This window comes from Bactrocera neohumeralis, unplaced genomic scaffold (assembly GCF_024586455.1).
Source record: "Bactrocera neohumeralis isolate Rockhampton unplaced genomic scaffold, APGP_CSIRO_Bneo_wtdbg2-racon-allhic-juicebox.fasta_v2 cluster09, whole genome shotgun sequence".
Taxonomy (NCBI): Eukaryota; Metazoa; Arthropoda; class Insecta; order Diptera; family Tephritidae; genus Bactrocera; species Bactrocera neohumeralis.
This window is the reverse complement of record NW_026089622.1, coordinates 14,623,522-14,638,546: the sequence shown is the minus strand read 5'-3', so window position 1 is coordinate 14,638,546 and position 15,025 is coordinate 14,623,522. Positions and strand designations below refer to the sequence as shown.

Below are 15,025 nucleotides of genomic sequence, written 5' to 3'. Positions count from 1 at the left end.
CCCTCAGATTTCACCGCCTTTACTCCAGGGCATTTTCTAAAGGGAGCACCCATCCTGGCCATTCCTGAGCCAGGCGTGGAGTCGCTATCCCTATTAAATCGATGGGAACGAATTAAGATTCTCCATCATGATTTCAGCCGCCGATGGAAGGACGAATACATAAAGGATCTCCACAAAAGATACCGCTGGAAGACTCCTGAACAAGCACCTAAACTTGGAGACTGTGTCCACTTTTACGATGATTGTCTACCCCCCACCGAGTGGCGGCTCGGCCGCATAGAAAAGCTACATTATGGCTCCGACGGTCACATATGGGTAGTGGATCTCCGTACTCAAAACGGAACACTAACCAGACCGCTCGAGAAGCTGTGCTTTTTACCAACCACAGACAACCGCGAATCCGAAACCCGAAAAAACCGAACCGATAATATCGCGATATAATAAAATCACTAAATTAAATACGAAAACGAAAAATACGCCAATACAAACCGTAAATAAAAATAACAAACCGTACGTAAAAATAACAAACCGTAAAGAAAACTAACAAAAAATGGTCGATCAATACGACGGCCCATTCATGCCACATATCGTGGCACGATTGCCCATATCAACTTACAATGACAGATATGTATAATTAACCATCTCATTTACCACAGATTACCATGGATGTATCGGGTGATTTTTTTGAGGTTAGGATTTTCATGCATTAGTATTTGACAGATCACGTGGGATTTCAGACATGGTGTCAAAGAGAAAGATGCTCAGTATGCTTTGACATTTCATCATGAATAGACTTACTAACGAGCAACGCTTGTAAATCATTGAATTTTATTACCAAAATCAGTGTTCGGTTCGAAATGTGTTTCGCGCTTTACGTCCGATTTATGGTCTACATAATCGACCAAGTGAGCAAACAATTAATGCGATTGTGACCAAGTTTCGCACTCAGTTTACTTTATTGGACATTAAACCAACCACACGAATGCGTACAGTGCGTACAGAAAAGAATATTGCGTCTGTTTCTGAGAGTGTGGCTGAAGACCGTGAAACGTCGATTCGTCGCCGTTACGGTGAATGGCGATCGCTATCGTTCGATGCAAACAAACTTTTTGTTGCCAAAAATGGAAGAACTGAACTTGGTTGACATGTGGTTTCAACAAGATGGCGCTACATGCCACACAGCTCGCGATTCTATGGCCATTTTGAGGGAAAACTTCGGAGAACAATTCATCTCAAGAAATGGACCCGTAAGTTGGCCACCAAGATCATGCGATTTAACGCCTTTAGACTATTTTTTGTGGGGCTACGTCAAGTCTAAAGTCTACAGAAATAAGCCAGCAACTATTCCAGCTTTGGAAGACAACATTTCCGAAGAAATTCGGGCTATTCCGGCCGAAATGCTCGAAAAAGTTGCCCAAAATTGGACTTTCCGAATGGACCACCTAAGACGCAGCCGCGGTCAACATTTAAATGAAATTATCTTCAAAAAGTAAATGTCATGAACCAATCTAACGTTTCAAATAAAGAACCGATGAGATTTTGCAAATTTTATGCGTTTTTTTTTAAAAAGTTATCAAGCTCTTAAAAAATCACCCGATAGATACGCCAATTGCAAATACGTCAACCGCTCGGGCGGTAACCAATGTACCACGCAACGGGCCTGCACCAGCGCCCCGAACGGCATTCGCAACAGCATCGGCTGCTGCTCCGGCAACAACGCCGGCACCTCTACCGGTAACCGCGCCTGCAGCGGTACCTGCATCCGCGCCTCATGGTGGCACCCGACCACCACCGATCACATCGAGGACTTCGGAGATCCGTCAGATAAGGTGCCCCATCTGTCGACGCCCACACCGGCTGCACCATTGTGGCATATTTCGGGGTATGCGACCCGTGCAACGGCAGCAAGTTGCCCAGACCCTCGGGCATTGCCATAACTGCCTGTCACATACACATGTGACTGCAGCGTGTGAGTCACGCGGGCTGTGCCAAATATGCCACAGGCCGCATCACACGCTGCTACATCGCAGCGCGGCACGCATACCCCGCTCCCAATCCGCAGCTTGTGGCGCACCCCAGCGAAGCGGAACCTCTTTGCGGCGTCGACAGCCTGGGCCACCACCTCGTCGGTCTACTGGGCTGAGCAGCGTTGTGGCTACGCTGCAACAGCTGCAGTGCCTTTTAGGCTAAACAGTCGTTTAGGGGGGCCGGGATGGCTAAATGAGCACCTGACCCCCCTCTTAATATAATCAAGCTACACCCCACTCATACACACCATACTCAACACGACTACACCATCTACATCATCCACATTATATTCCACACATCTACACCATATTCACATCCACATCTCATATTCAACACGTCATCATTTCATCATCATCTACACCACACCTTTCACACCACACATGAGGACACCAAACACAAGTAACAAAAGGGACTGGCGGACGGCGCCAACCTCTCTTTTGATTACGATCCGCGCGCATATACGCATCGATTGCCATCTCGTCGCTTGAACTTTCGGAATCCTCTCCTTCACTTTCGTCGCTATTCAAGGGGTGAGTTCGCGGGTTTGATACCCACTAGTATATGGTTTACATCGTACGTTTCTAACCAGGAAGGCGCATAGCATCACTTCCCCACTCTCCAGTGAACTCTCTATTTCCGAAGTTAGCTGGTACAGAGCCGTATTGGTCGATCTTCCCGCTCTGTATGCATGCTGAGCAGCATGCAGGGGTGCAATCTTCAGCGCCTTCGATCTTATCTCATAGTCTAAGATCTTTTCCATAGTTTTTAGTAGGAAGGAAGTTAGACTAATTGGCCTGAAAGATTTGGCCAGCGAATGGTCCTTGCTTCCTACTTTGGGTATAAAGATCACCTCAGCCGTCCTCCATGACTCAGGGATATACGCCATTGAGAGGCTCTCCCTCAGCAGCCGAACCAGGTGTGGCAGCAGAATCTGCTCACCCTGTTGTAAAAGCGCTGGGAAGATGCCATCCACTCCCGGAGACTTAATCTTTTCGAACGAGGCCAATGCCCACTTGATCGAGTTTGCGGTGAATATTTGTTTCGCGATTGCCCAGTCAAATGGGATGGCCTGAGTTCAATTACGGGTAGGCACTGGTCTTCCGGAATAGTCTCCGGGAAGTGAGCGCGCAGAAGCTTTGTGGCTCTGTCTTCCGCGCTGGTCGTAAAAGGCTCGTCGCTCCTCTTAATTGCCAGCACTGTGTCAGTCTTGCCTCTGGCCAGCGCCTTATGCAGTCGAGCTGCTTCTGGTGTGGAGGTGACATTTTCACAGAATCTCCTAAAGCTGCCTTGTTTGGCAGACCTAATCTCCTTATTATAAAGGGTGAGGTTGCTCCTGTACTCTTCCCAGACCCCTGTATGTTTTGCTCTATTAAATAGACTACGTACTTTTTTCCTGAGGTCTGTAAGCTTCCTTGGCCACCAGGGACAGTTGCGCCTGTCTGTGGGCACTTTTAGGGGACAACTGTGATTGTAAGCGTTAATAATGGACCCGTTCAGCGCAGATAACCTGCTCTCTATTCCCGGGCCTGTAACGCTATTGTCAGTCTGCCCCTCCCTACTCAATTCCTCACTCAACCTCCCCCTGAAGTCGCTCCAGTTTTCCCTCCGGGGGTTGCGTCTAGGGGGGAGTTGTCTTACCTCTAACAGGGAGGGCTCCGCCAAGACCCTCCAACGTGAGACCCAACCGCTTGCAGCCTCGTTACTGAAGGTGATGTCAAGCACTTCCCTTCTGCTTATCGTTATGAAAGTGGGTTCGCACCCCACATTCTCTATTGCTAGATTGCTACCTACTACATATTCCAATAAAGACTCACCTCAAGAAGTAGGCTGATGCCGTTGACAGCATCCGCATATCTGCGCCGCCCCTCCTCCACCCGAGGGGGAGCCGGCGCTGATACTTGGCTTCCGGCTATCTCCGAGTTGCCGCCCCTCATCCTCTTGGAGCGGGGAGCTCCTGTGGCGTTAACTGCCCGCTCTTCCGCCTCGCGGTCTATGCATAGGTAGTTGCACTAGCATGGCCACGGTATCTTGCCCGGCTGCCTTGCGCACGAACGGACGCAGTTCTGGCACGCTCCTTTGTAGTGGAAGCCCTGCTCCCTATACTTCTGCCTTTGGCCAAGGCTTCCGCCACCTCGGGGGTCTTCCCGTCCCGGAGGTGCCGCAGGTACCACTTTAGGCTGGCCCCGCTCCTGCCCTTCCTGCGAGGATCATCGCACCCGCCGGGGTTGCCAGCTGCCGGGAGAGGGCGTTGCCCTCCCCTCCTGCGCCTTCTTCTTCGTTTGCTTGCGCCGTCGGTCTCTGCCCGACATGACTCCCCTGAATCTGAGCAGCTGAGCCAGCTACAGGGGGTCTTGGTGGTGCCTTTAGCTCCATCCGTGGCCTTCGACGCTTGGACGCCGCTGCACGTGGGCATGACGTCGTCATCCTCCCTGGCATGCTCCTCGAACAGCGCCCGCTCTTCTGCCGAGAGAGCATCAAGGAAGCTGAACTTCCGTTTAGCTCCTTGACCCCTCCCGCTTGCAGCTGCGCCTTCTCTCTTGTCCTTCTCATGGTCCGTGCTCGTCGTCCGTTGTTGTCGCCTGGTCGAATCGTGGGGAGTTGCTGTTGTGTTTGAGGTTTTTTGTTTTTTGTTGTTGTCGTTCATCTTCTTCTTACGACCCTCAGCTCAACGAGGTGAGCTGTCGGGTCAACTTAGTTTATGTGGAACTAGGAGGTCCGCCATACCAAAGCCCCTTCGCGCGGTAAGGCCACAATTACTCCCCAATTCGGCCCGGTGTTGGGGAGGCTCCGTTCTAATACAGAAGAAATTTACCACCTGGCTGCAAATCATCCAATGGGCACGGGAGTCGCATAACACCTTGGATTAGGAGGTGGTAGCTCTTGATAGCCGCACGCATGCGGCACCCGTCAACCCGCCTGGGCAGTGCACGTCAACACCATCCACACCGGTTGGGGGGACTTGCGACTAAGCACCTGCACCACGACAAGGTGCCTACCATTCGCAGAGGTATTTTCCATTAAAGTATAAAATAAAATGCCTCTTTGGAAAGAATTCACAAAAAAACGCGTTTTTTCTACCTCGCAAGTGGATATAACCCCTTAAATAAACCCCCATTGGGACATCCCCTTTCGTTCACACATAAACGTATGCATACATACAAACGTGTTTTTAATTTCTAATATTAGTTGTGGTCTAAAGGGTGAGTGCGGAATAAATACACAATGAAACAGTTTTCTGTAACCCATAGGTAACCATAACGATAACGAAGCAAATTATACTATGTTCGGACCGACATTGAAAACATTTTGAAAACACCTTTGTATGTTGTGGAATCTAAGTCGTTCGGACCGACAATGTGTGTTTTCGATGAGTTTTCACTGACAACTATCAATAGCGGCATTCTTTTGCACTTGCACGATTGCACGATGACACAAAATGCAAAAATCCTATACCGAAATATGCAAGGCCAGTGATATATGACGGCAGGAAAATAAACATGGGTTTTGGTCTGACATATTTTACAGCCATTGCAAATAATTTTCTGCGTGTGTTTGTTGTTGTGCCGTTGCACCAAGAGGAAAATTCTGCAATTTCTGCACCGTGCAAGGTTTTGCAAGAGCAAAAGAATCCCCTTAATATGAGAATATCAAGTGACAGCTGTATTTTTATATGGAATGTAAACAAATGCCAAGTGACAATTTAGGGCCGGCAAAATATGTCTTCCAAACACTTCGATTAAACTAGAGCAGGCACCGATTATAATGAGTGGAATGTAAGTTTTCAAGTAGTTTTCAGCGAAAACTGTGTTTTCGTTTGACAGATTTTACATGGACGAAAACACAAGTTTTCGTGCGAAAACCAGTTTTTCCCACGAAAACATGTTTTCGTTGTCGGTCCGAACATAATATTATTTTCAATTGGAGATGGCTAATGGCTATGGTTTTCCAAAATAGTTCGCAAATTAGAGCGACGTTTAGGGAAAAAGAGAAATATTTACTTTTTACCCTGGGCTAGAATTAAATTAACCTATCGGATAACTAAAGCATTACTTACTGATAACTAATCGGTTGTCAATTAGATTGCAATGATTTTATGTTAGAAGTCGATAAAAATTAAATATTTCTAGCAGGTATCTAATTTGCGTCAAATGCTTTTTAGAAGTTAATTTAGGGACATTCTGTTAACACTTGCGTTTGATTTTTGAAACATTTTAAAGAGTTGTGTTGTTAGTGAATATGTGTAACAGATCCGGAATATGTGATCATAGCTCTGTTACTTCGGGGCATTGAGTTACTAACTAAAAGTTTATTAACCCAACAGAAAAATACTAACGTGTAATTTCCATTGCTATATCTGAGAAGAAATCGGATGTGGGGATATTGAATAAAAACATCTGATATAAATAAAATAAAGATATAAAATATGGTGGCAGGCATATTACATATGGTACTTATATATACATATATATATACTTGTATATACTACTTACATATGTTTTAAAGCGTGTTTTGAAATGTTGAGATTTGTAAAATTATGATGATATGAAATTACAATAATATGTTATATAAACTTGAGCTACCGTTTGCTGCAATTACAGAAAAGGATTATAAATTGGAAGAAATTTATCCAACTAATTTAAACTGTAATTATGTTTACTCAGGATGAAAATATTCAAAATAATTTAATGAAAATGTCCAACGTACATATTTCTTGCGAATACACTTCTGGAAAAAGCAAATTCCTCGAGAACAAACGTGTCTCGTTTATAAGAACTACTGGTATTACAAATAATGTTAATCCCCCTAAAGAAATAATATCTATCAACAATAAGCGGATATTTCCACCAATAATTCCTACGCCGAATGCCAATAATGATTTTGAGCATGTAAGTAGAAAATATTGATATACATTTAGTATGTCCATAATAATATAGGGAAAAATTTAGTATACCATCCCAGGATTTCGGGAATAAAATGGATATGGTCGGATAGAGGAGATTCTCCAGATCACGAATATATATGGTTATAGCCGCAGGAAGCTTATAGTTTTCGAGTTATTCGCGTTTTAAGTTGAAAATTTGCAATATTTTAATTACATATTTTCGATATATAAAATTAATTTTGCACTTATATTTTTCACTTTTATATACACATCACTTATTCATTTGCACACATTTATTTTATATAATATAATGCAAAACACCAGGGTGTATCAGAATTTTGGCACAATTCCGATTTCTTTGGCGCCGCGATTTGAAGGTACCGTTGGAAAGAGGAAGTCCTCCTGATTAAAAAATATGTACAGTTATAGGTACCGCAAACGCTTAGTTTAGGAAATATTCGACCTTAAAGTTCAAAAATTCGCAAAATTCGAACATTTCAAGAAGCTATTTCACCACGTTAAACACACTTTATTCACATTTTTCTCTTCAAATTAATTAAATTACACTATAATCTTTTAAATAAATCCACATTTTACACTTTTAGCAGGTTTTTTATATAAAAAATCTTTATTTCAAAAATTACATTTTACACTCTTTTGAACCTCATTTGTTTACCAAAAATTACGAAGAAATGGAGCGCTGCCATGTGATGACAAGGCAATTCGCTGAAATTCCTCTTTTTCGCAAAAATTCCTCTATTCATGCATATGGATATTTTCTTTTTTAAATTTATTAAGCAAATAAGTAATATTATATACATGTATTAGTAATATTATATAATAATATTATATACATTTGTATAAGTAATATTATATAATAATATTACGTAATAAAGTGTAAGGTGTACAGTACAGTACAGTACGAAAACTCAAATTTTGTTTCAATATGAGTGCATGATAACCGAAAAATATAACCACTTTATATCCGAAACTCATATTTTAAATATAATAATATATATATCGTCACCTAAAATACAAACCAGTGTATCATAAAAAATAAATGGATATCGCTGACGGCACAATTCCGATTTCTTTGGCGCCGCGATTTGAAGGTACCGTTGGAAAGAGGAAGTCCTCCTGATTAAAAAATATATAGGGTTATAGGTACCGCAAACGCTTAGTTTACGAGATATTCGGCCTTAAAGTTCAAAAATTCCCAAAATTCGAGCATTTCAACAAGCTATTTTACCGCATTAAACACACTTTACTCACATTTTTCACTTCAAATTAATTAATTTAAACTATAAACTTTTAAATAAATCCACATTTTACACTTTTAACAGTTTTTTTACCGAAGAAATCTTTATTTTAAAAATTACATTTTACACTCGTAGTGAACATCATGTGTGTGCTAAAATTACGACGAAATGGAGCGCTGCCATGTGATAATAAGGAAATTCGCTGAAATGCCTTTTTTCCCAAAAATTCCTCTACCTCATTCATATGGATATGTTCTTTATTTAATTTAATAAACAAATATGTAATATTATATAATAATATTATATAATAATATTTAACCATTTTGTAATGAAAACTCAAACTTTGTTTGAATATTAGTGCAAGTTAACCAAAAAATATAACCACTTTATAACGAAACTCAATATAACGCAGAAAGGAGTACTTTGCGAAAGTACTTCAGTGACCCCGGGTATTCGCTCGACCAGGGTTATTTTTTTAAAGCGCGGCCGAAGGCCGCCAACGCAGAAAGGAGTATTACGCGAAAGTACTTCAGTCACCCCGAGTATTCGCTCGACCAGGGTTATTTTTTTAAAGCGCGGCCGAAGGCCGCCAACGCAGAAAGGAGTACTACGCGAAAGTACTTCAGTCACACCGGATATTCGCTCGACCAGTGTTATTTTTTTAAAGCGCGGCCGAAGGCCGCCAACGCAGAAAGGAGTACTACGCGAAAGTACTTCAGTGACCCCGGGTATTCGCTCGACCAGGGTTATTTTTTTAAAGCGCGGCCGAAGGCCGCCAACGCAGAAAGGAGTATTACGCGAAAGTACTTCAGTCACCCCGAGTATTCGCTCGACCAGGGTTATTTTTTTAAAGCGCGGCCGAAGGCCGCCAACGCAGAAAGGAGTACTACGCGAAAGTACTTCAGTCACACCGGATATTCGCTCGACCAGTGTTATTTTTTTAAAGCGCGGCCGAAGGCCGCCAACGCAGAAAGGAGTACTACGCGAAAGTACTTTAGTCACACCGGATATTCGCTCGACCAGTGTTATTTTTTTAAAGCGCGGCCGAAGGCTGCCAACGCAGAAGGTGTACTACGCGAAAGTATTTCAGTCAGCCCGGGTATTCGCTCGACCAGGATTATTTTTTTAAAGCGCGGCCGAAGGCCGCCAACGCAGAAAGGAATACTACGCGAAAGTACTTCAGTCAACCCTGGTATTCGCTCGACCAGGGTTATTTTTTTAAAGCGCGGCCGAAGGCCGCCAACGCAGAAAGGAGTACTACGCGAAAGTACTTCAGTCACCCCGGGTATTCGCTCGACCAGGGTTATTTTTTAAAGCGCGGCCGAAGGCCGCCAACGCAGAAAGGATTACTACGCGAAAGTACTTCAGTCACCCCGATATGATATAAATTTTACAATATTATTATAGATTTTTACTTATTTATTTTTATTAAACATAAATCGCATATTATACATATACATACATATGTATAGTATATATGTATACATATGTATATAAACAAAGAAAAATCGTTAAGAACCCTACAAATTTGGTGTTTGAGATGTGGCAACGCTCGTTTTCCTCATAATTGTAAACAATCTAGCCTTTGCAACGATGAGTGTTCTAAGTGATTTTTAAATTAATAAATATAGGTAAAATATTACAAAATAAAAGTGAAATGTGAACTTATTTCAATCGTTAAAGTGTATATTTAAATATAACAAGAGAAAAATGTGAAAAAATTTAGAGAAACATAGAGAAATAACATGTTTTCTTAGTGCAAATTTTTGAATTTTTAAACGTGAATATTTCAAAAAATATTAGTTATTTTTACATTATTTTCGGATATTCCTCCTCTGGAGAAGCTACCCTATCCGCACATACCCCATTTATATGGAAATTCGTTTTTTTTTACCCCGCCGCCAAAGTAATCGGAATCGTGCCTCGCTGACATATAATAACCAAAATGTATCAATTTTATAATGAAAACTTAAATTTTGTTTGAATATTGGATATAAAGTGGTTATATTTTTCGGTTATCATGCACTCATATTGAAACAAAATTTGAGTTTTGGATATAAAGTAGTTATATATTTTGGTTACTATATCTGTCAGCGATTTCCATTTATTTTTTATGATACATTGGTTTGTATTTTAGGTGACGATATATATATTATTATATTTAAAATATGAGTTTCGGATATAAAGTGGTTATATTTTTTGGTTATTATATCTGTCAGCAAAAAGTTAATATGTTTTTTATTTTTAACGCAGAAAGGAGTACTACGCGAAAGTACTTCAGTCACACCGGATATTCGCTCGACCAGTGTTATTTTTTTAAAGCGCGGCCGAAGGCCGCCAACGCAGAAAGGAGTACTACGCGAAAGTACTTCAGTCACACCGGATATTCGCTCGACCAGTGTTATTTTTTTAAAGCGCGGCCGAAGGCCGCCAACGCAGAAAGGAGTACTACGTGAAAGTACTTCAGTCACCCCGGGTATTCGCTCGACCAGGGTTAATTTTTTAAAGCGCGGCCGAAGGCCGCCAATGCATAAAGGAGTACTTCGCGAAAGTACTTCAGTCACATAAATTACGTTTTACACATATACATAGGTAGAAGGTATTTTTTTATGTTTAATGTAGAAAAAAGAATCACGCGATAAAACAAACAAAGAAAAATTGTTAAAAATCCTACATATTTACTGTTTAAGATGTGGCAAGGCTCGTTTTCCTCATAATTGTAAACAATCTGACCGTTTCAACGATGAGTGTGCTAAGTGATTTTTAAATTACAAAATTTAGCTTAAAAATTGAAAAATTAATGTGAAATGTGAGCTTATTTCAAAGCTTAGAGTGTGTATTTAAATATACAAAGTAAAAAATGTGAAAAAATTTTGTGAAACATAGAGAAATATTATGTTTTCTTAGTGCAAATTTTTGAACTTCTAATCGTGAATCTTCTTCTTCTTAATTGGCGTAGACACCGCTTACGCGATTATAGCCGAGTTAACAACAGCGCGCCAGTCGTTTCTCCTTTTCGCTACGTGGCGCCAATTGGATATTCCAAGCGTAGCCAGGTCCTTCTCCACTTGGTCCTTCCAACGGAGTGGAGGTCTTCCTCTTCCTCTGCTTCCCCCGGCGGGTACAGCGTCGAATACTTTAATCGTGAATATTTTAAAAAATATTAGTAATTTTTACATTATTTTTGGATATTCCTCCTCTGGAGGAGCTCCCCTATCCGTAGATACCCCATTTATACAGAAATTCGTTTATTTTACCCCTCCGCCAAAGTAATCGGAATCGTGCCAGAATTTTTTCGCGTTGAACTCCTTTTTGCCGCGCTTCAAAAAAATAACCCTAGTCGGTCCAACACCGGGATGTATCAAATTTTTTTCGCGTTGAACTCCTTTTTGCGTGGGCGGCCTTCGGCCGCGCTTCAAAAAAATAACCCTGGTCGGTCCAACACCAGGGTGTATCAGAATTTTTTTCGCGTTGAAATCCTTTTTGCGTGGGCGGCCTTCGGCCGCGCTTCAAAAAAAATAACCCTGGTCGGTCCAACACCGGGTATATACATTTTTTTCTCCCGTAGAGGAGAAAAATTTTTTTATATTTTTTTTTTTAATGTTTATCAATGATTATGTTTCCTGTATATAGGGTATAATATTTCTTTATATTTTTTTTTATTTTAGTTTGTAAAATATTTTACTATAGTAACACTGATTATTTGACACATTTATTTTTACAAATGATGTCGATAATTTAACACTGTTTATATGACAGTTTGTAATTCATTTGTTATTCTTAAATAATCAAATTCAACAATAATTTAAATGTTTATTAAAAGCTATTTTTGCACTATATTATATAAAATAAATGTGTGCAAATGAATAAGTGATGTGTATATAAAAGTGAAAAATATAAGTGCAAAATTAATTTTATATATCGAAAATATGTAATTAAAATATTGCAAATTTTCAACTTAAAACGCGAATAACTCGAAAACTTTAAGCTTCCTGCGGCTATAACCATATACATATATTCGTGATCTGGAGGATCTCCTCTATCCGACCATACCCATTTTATTCCCGAAATCCTGGGAGGGTTACTAAACCCGACCCATAATATATATAAAAAGACTCCCATAATGGCTTGCTGGTGTTATTATTTTTGAATAAGAAAGCCGTGCAAATTTTACAATAGCAAAATGAATATGGGCTGATAGTGGACGTTTCTTATTCTAAATAAACATAAAGCTCACCAATACTTGTCACAACTTGGATAATTTTTGGAGTAGCACCACAGAATTCCGTCCGAAAAGGTTGGTTCGGATAAAAAAGGAATTCCAGATTAAGAAAATACATGTATAGTTGCCGCTAACATTTGAGTGATTATTTCTTTCATATTACGCACTTTTTATACACTTACACTTCACTACATTGTTTCTACATATTTATTTTTCAGTAATTATTTTGATATTTGTTTAAAATAAGCATTTTATATATTACAAAAATTTCATTACATGCACAATAACAAAAGTGTTCCGTGTTGACAGATGACAAGTGTTGCCATAATTACACATTTATCACATTACACATATATCGAATAATGTCCAAGCTATCTCGACGCAAACACAGCCCCCAGTATATTGGTGGAGCGAGACAATCGCAAAATTACGTCAGGAATGCCAGCAAGCAAGACGCTTGCACCAAAGGTCACGTGGTACATTTGAATTCCTCCAAAAACACTTGATGGACAAAAGAAAATTGCTAAAACAGGCAATTAAAAAAGTAAGCAGGAATGTTTCCTTAAACTGTGCGACGATGTTGAAAACAACGCTTGGGGACTAGCTTATAAAACGGTAATGGGAAATCTCCGCACTGGCGGACAAATGCTAACATCCCCCTCAATAATTGAGAGAATAGTTACGGTAATCTTCCTAACCCGACCCCCACTCCATCACGAGATCGTGAGAGTTCCACAAATCCAGGATATACCAGCTGTTTCGAATGAAGAAGTCCGAGAAGCTTGCAACGATTAAACCCATCTAAAGCCCCGGGATCAGATAGAATTCCGAATGTAGCGCTAAAAACGGCGATTGCCAGAAACATAGGGTCTTTTCGAACCATGTATAATATATGTATCCAAGAAGACCGCTTTCCCACCATTTGCAAAAGGCAATATCTGATATTACTGCCGAAACCTAATAAATCAATGTCAGAACCGTCCCACTTCCGGCCCATCTGCATGTTATTCTCCGCTGGAAAGGTTCTGGAGCGGATCATATACCAACGGCTAAATAAGGCAATTGAAGATGCCGGTGGACTATTCCCAAACTAATTCAGATTCAGGAAGGCAAGATCCACAACTGCAGCGGTAACCCTAGTAAAGACCCTGGCTGAACGAGCTTTAAGCGGGAAAAGATGGAAAGGAGGCACAATACAGTACTGTATGGTTGTAACGCTGGATGTAAAGAATGCCTTTAACTCGGCATCCTGGCATAGTATATTGAGTGAACTAAAAAGCTTCTCCGTGCCTCTATACCTTTACAACATTATAGTAAGCTATTTCGAGAATAGAACATTGAGCTACAAGACAAACGAAGGCTCCAAAAAATATAAAAGCACCGGTGGAGTACCCCAGGGATCTGTACTCGGGCCGCTACTCTGGAACATCATGTACGATGGAGTACTGCGATTGAAGGGACCTAAAAACGTACACATCATTGGTTTCGCAGACGATATCGCTGTTGTGGTTATAGCAAAGCACATACACGATATAGTTACGGTTACCAACAGGACAATAGCGTTAATGAGCGATTGGCTCGAAAATAACGGAGTGAACATAGCGGAGAGCAAGAAACGAGGCGGTGCTCATTGCTGGCAGAAAAGTTCGGGAAGTTGCCACCTTCAGTACAAAGGGGGTAAGCATCCCGCAATCAAATACTTAGGAATCATTCTTGATGCAAGGATGTTCTTTAAGGAACACATAGCGTACACATGCGACAAAGCGACAAAACTGTGCAGAGCCTTGACCCGGTTAATGCTAAATACCCGCGTGCCAAAGCAAAATAGAAGACCACTATTAGCTGGTGTATTAAAGTCAGTCGCGCTGTACGGCGCCCAGATATGGAGAAAAGCCCTAGAAATAAAATCTTATCGCCGTGACCTTTTTTCTATATATGCCACTTGCGCGCTGAGAGAAATTCAGTGCCGCATAATACAATAAAAGAAATTGCAAGGGCAGAGACGGTGAATCACTGGCAAAAACGCTGGGAGGAAAGCAAAAACGGACGGTGGACATTCCGACAGATCCCCAACGTTGAACCATGGCTAAACAGACCGCACGGTGAGGTAGATTTCCACCTAACTCAAATCCTCACAGCACATGGCTGCTTCAAAGCATATTTGAAAAGATTCGGACACGAAAATAACGATGTATGCGATTATTGCGGAGGGGATACCGTCGAAAATGTAGAACACACATTCTTCTATTGCCCCAAATATAACCTTGAGAGGCAACACTTAAAAAATGCGTTCGATATAGACCCAACGCCTGATAACTTGGTAAACCAAATGGTCGAATCAGTTGAGAAGTGGAAAGCTGCTTGCGAAGTGGCTTAAATGTAACGAACAACCACGACCCAAAAACACTAACTGTGACTTGGCGGGGAGGGTTGGCGACGAACAATGTACAAGGGGGGGGTTATCAGACCAACAGAGGTGGGGCCAAGCAAATGCAACTTGTAACTGAAGGCATTTTGACCATCACGTACGCATGAGTGTCACTCAACCATCCTCCCGACGTAATACTTGACGGTGGTACCGGGGGGAACGGTACAGGACGGTAGGAGGTTTAGTTCGGATAAAAGTTCAAACAC

At 41.3% G+C, this 15,025-nt stretch overlaps 1 protein-coding gene across 4 annotated transcripts in view; it reads left to right on the top strand.

The window, feature by feature from the left end:
- Positions 1-6,112: 6,112 nt before the first annotated feature.
- The window catches only part of LOC126764536 (uncharacterized), a 50,518-nt gene continuing 41,605 nt past the window's right edge, over positions 6,113-15,025 (top strand). The window contains exons 1-3 of one of the 4 annotated variants that reach the window (XM_050482220.1): positions 6,117-6,475; positions 6,690-6,914; positions 8,305-8,504. In XM_050482220.1, the coding sequence (XP_050338177.1) occupies positions 6,452-6,475; positions 6,690-6,914; positions 8,305-8,307 (252 nt within the window). In that variant the 5' untranslated portion in view covers positions 6,117-6,451 and the 3' untranslated portion in view covers positions 8,308-8,504. Of the gene's footprint in view, positions 6,476-6,689; positions 6,915-8,304; positions 8,505-15,025 lie in introns of those variants that run through there. The other 3 variants (XM_050482219.1, XM_050482218.1, XM_050482217.1) reach the window with 3 other exon arrangements.